The sequence below is a fragment of the Mandrillus leucophaeus genome, unplaced genomic scaffold (assembly GCF_000951045.1).
Source record: "Mandrillus leucophaeus isolate KB7577 unplaced genomic scaffold, Mleu.le_1.0 Scaffold176, whole genome shotgun sequence".
NCBI lineage: Eukaryota > Metazoa > Chordata > Mammalia > Primates > Cercopithecidae > Mandrillus > Mandrillus leucophaeus.
The window spans coordinates 2,951,111-2,954,911 of NW_012101765.1; the positions used below are offsets into that span (position 1 = coordinate 2,951,111).

Sequence of the window (3,801 nt, forward strand, 5' to 3'; positions counted from 1 at the left end):
TCAACCGATGATTGGAGGAGTGCAGTACGGGCGTTTCCTGGGGAACGCCTTACGCGCCTCGAAGTAACGTCAGCACGTCGACGCGGGGCTTTTCTTCAGCCGGGTCCCGCTAACTCGGCTACGGTGTATCTGCGTCTTTGGCCAGGCTGTTTCTTGGCTAAGAGAGCAGTCGTCGCGGACCGGCGCGGTTAGCAAGGCTTAGTGCTCGGACTGGCCGCCTTGACCTCCCTCCCGGCTTTTCCTTCCGACTTATCCACTTTAGGGGCGTCTCGGAGTGGCGGAGGCCCCCGGGGAAGAGCGGGGTGCCGGTGTCCGCTCCGGGCTCGGATGGGAAGTGGCGGGAGGAGCGACCCGGGATGTTCAGTCTGATGGCCAGTTGCTGCGGTTGGTTCAAGCGGTGGCGGGAGCCCGTCAGGTAGGCTGGAGCCAGCTGTCCCGGCGGTCCTAGGGGTTGGGGATGGCTGCGCCCCAGGGGCGGGGCGCCGCCTGTTCCCCGCGCCTGCAAGAGTCTGTCCCAGGCCGCAAGGGATGCTTTCATTCCCAGGGTGTCCCGGGAGGGATTGGAGGATGTAGCGTTTCTGTCTGGTCCACTTTACGTTACGATTGACAGTGCTTATCGTTGTTATATTTTAAATAGATTTGAATTTGTTAAAAAGTGTGTGTGTTTGGGGGTGGGGGGGGGAATTGAAAACTATCCGTTGTGTGTTTTTCTTCTGAAGCTTTTGTACTGGAAGTTCTTTTAACAAGAGGGGGACATGGAATATAGTTTTCATAATATGCGCACATTCCATTCCAACTTACACCTCCACACACCCCCACACAGTTGTATTTGAGCACGTGGGCTTGAAATCTGGCTCCACTACTTAATAATTATATGACTCAACCATTTTGGCCCCACCTTTCTTAAATATTAAACGAGAGTGATAATACTCTGTGCTTTAGAAATATTGTATTCAATGAGAACAAGTGATGGATAGTGTTTTCTTAACTGTAATGTAGCTTCCAATTTTCATACGGTCTCTAGTAAAACATTTTAATTGAAAGGGTCCACTTTTTAACATTTCATTTTGCAATGCTAGAAGTGTTAATAATTAGCACCTGTTACTTGATAGTCATTCATTCAACAAATATTTATTAAGACAATACCTTGTGCCAGATGCTGTCTTAGGAAATAATCAGTGAAATTGATGCTTTTGAAACTGAGGCCTAACCTGTAAAGAAACCTCGTGTTTGTTATATAAATAATGTTGACTTTTCATAGTTCTAGTCTGGAATTGGGCCAAGGATAAGATAAAGCAAAGTTTTTTGTTTTGTTTTTTTTTTCTTAATTGTTAACATTTTAAGTATATTTGCCAAGAGAATGAACTGTCCTTTAAAGAATGAATCTGAAAAGCTACACTGACACATTATAATGGAAAATACATGTCTAGGTTGGAAAAAAAGTAACTTTAAATGAAACTAAAGATTTGTCCTGATTATTAGTTCTTAACTGAATTTGAATGTTTTAAATATAAGTGGTAAGATCAACTCTGTAAGTCAAAGATGGGCTGGATTTGGTGGCTCACGCCTGTAATCCCAGCACTTTGGGAGGCCGAGGCTGTTGGATCTTTGGAGCTCTGGGATTCGAGACCAGTCTGGGGAATATGGCGAAACCCCGTTTCTACAATAAAATAAACGGCGCAGTGACGCGCACCTGTAGTCCCAGCTACTCTGGAGGCTGAGTCAGTAGGATCACTTGAGCCCGGGAGGCGGAGGTTGCAGTGAGCCGGTATCGCTCCACTGCCTGGGTGACACAATGCAACCCTGTCTCAAAAAAAAAAAAAAAAAAGGTCAAAGAGTGGTTTTAGGTGTATAGATTCTGATTTTTTGTTTTAATTATATTCTGGTCTAATTTCAAAGTATCTACTAAGACTTGAGGATCATTCATAATAGTTGGCGCCTCATTTTCCATCGTGTCTGCTTTTAAGAAATGTATTTGGTTTCTATTGAAGGCATATAACTTACGTTCTTTTATCTAAGAACAGTGAAAACGTGTAATTCGAAGGAGTGTTCAATTTAATTCATCATTCTTAGTCTTTGCTTTCCTTAGCAGCTTTTGTGTATATACGCTCTGGAGTGATTTGTTTAAAGAAAAGACAGAGTTCAGAGAAAGGAGAATGTATTGATTTCCAAGTAGAACAGATAATTGAATTTTCTTAATAAAGCATTAGTAAAATTTAGCGGCATAACCCAGATTGTATTTTCTTCTTTAGTAAGTACCATCTAAATTTGTCCTGTCCGTTAGGGTAACAACGAGCTACATGTGGCTGTTGAGCGTTTGAAATGTGGCTAGTCTGAATTGAGATGCTGTAAGTGTATGTTTAATACATAGTGCGCTTTGAAAGATTTATCATGCAAAAAAGTCAGCATCTTATCAGTCTGTTAAAAGTTTGATTACATGCTGAAATGATAACTTTTGCATATGTTAGATTAGATAATATATTAGAATTAACCTTTTTTTACTTTTTAAAAAATGAGATTACTAGAGAATTTCAATGTATATGTGGCTTATATTACATTTCTTCTGGACCTTACTGTTCTAGATCATAGTGTAATATAAAGGACGTAGGTAAACATCTCAATTTGGATAACTGTCAAAGGATTTGAAAACAAGTTGGATTACACCTATCTTCTAAGTCCTCTTGTTCAATGCCTGATTTATAACAGTGGCTGAATAAATATTTGCGAAATATTGTATGTAGTTTGATTTTTCTAAGTAATAGTCATCCTTAAGTAAATAACATTAGCAAGTAGTTCCATTTATTTTACTGGAATAAATGAGAGGTGAGCAAGCTAATTTTAAAAACAAAATTTTGTGCTTTTATGGTATTCTCTATTTTTTCAACAGAAATTGCCTGTTTGATTATTATGTATTTGTTTTCTGTAGAATTTCTTATTAAGATTCCTCTTCATGTTTATATTTTATGAAGATATCCTGACAAATGTGAGGAGTGAATTTGTAAAAGAGATGATGATAGTTATTAATACATTATATTTGAGATTACTTTGCAGATCTGTTTAATATATTCTGTACCCATTGTATTTACCCACCGCTCCTCACTTAGATTCTCTCCTAGTGAGCATATTATTCCAGACATTGGAATCAGGGATTAGATTTGTGTGATAAGGACAAGGCAGGAGTCAGAGATCAAGTGTTAAGGCACCAGTCTAGGTCAGGAGTCAAGATCTTATAAAAGTTTAATGCTTGATCCCCCTTAGTGGAGTACTGAACCCCACTTATTTGGGGTTTGGTATGGCCCCATTCATGAATTTTGGTTCAGTTTCGTATGGCTCCATTCATGAATCAATGAATGTGGAAATAAACTCTTGAAACTTTTATTGTTCCTAAGTTTGTCTTTTAAAAATATGTTACCAAATTCCTCCTCAGAAAGGATTAAAAAAATAAAATAAAACACCGTTTCTACTCCTACCAACAGGGCATTGGAGTGCCTTTTTCACTGAGAAAATCACGAGTCATCAGTTTTTCATCTTCTTCAGGTTACAGGGGAAACTGCTTTCCGCTTTGAGTTTCTGTTTTTTGTTGTTGTTGTTGTTGTTGTTTTTGATTATTAGGAAGATTAGCTTTTTTTTCCTTGAACATTTGTGTTTTTCTCAGCAATTGTCCATTGGATTCCTGTTATGTTTTTTCTATTGGGGCAGGTGTGTTTTCCTACTGAATTTTTAAAAAGAAATTTTAAGTGTTTATCATAGCTACTGTTTCTCTGTAGTACAATTAACACTTAAACAACACAGGGTTTAGGG

General features: G+C 39.1%; 1 protein-coding gene across 4 annotated transcripts in view; it reads left to right on the forward strand.

Annotated features, from left to right (window-relative positions):
* Window positions 1–71: 71 nt before the first annotated feature.
* The window catches only part of ARL13B (ADP-ribosylation factor-like 13B), a 93,273-nt gene continuing 89,543 nt past the window's right edge, over window positions 72–3,801 (forward strand). For 2 of the 4 annotated variants that reach the window (XM_011977268.1, XM_011977271.1), the window contains exon 1: window positions 72–415. In XM_011977268.1, coding sequence (XP_011832658.1) covers window positions 357–415 — 59 coding nt within the window. In that variant the 5' untranslated portion in view covers window positions 72–356. Of the gene's footprint in view, window positions 416–2,155; window positions 2,159–3,801 lie in introns of all 4 variants that reach the window. The other 2 variants (XM_011977270.1, XM_011977269.1) reach the window with 2 other exon arrangements.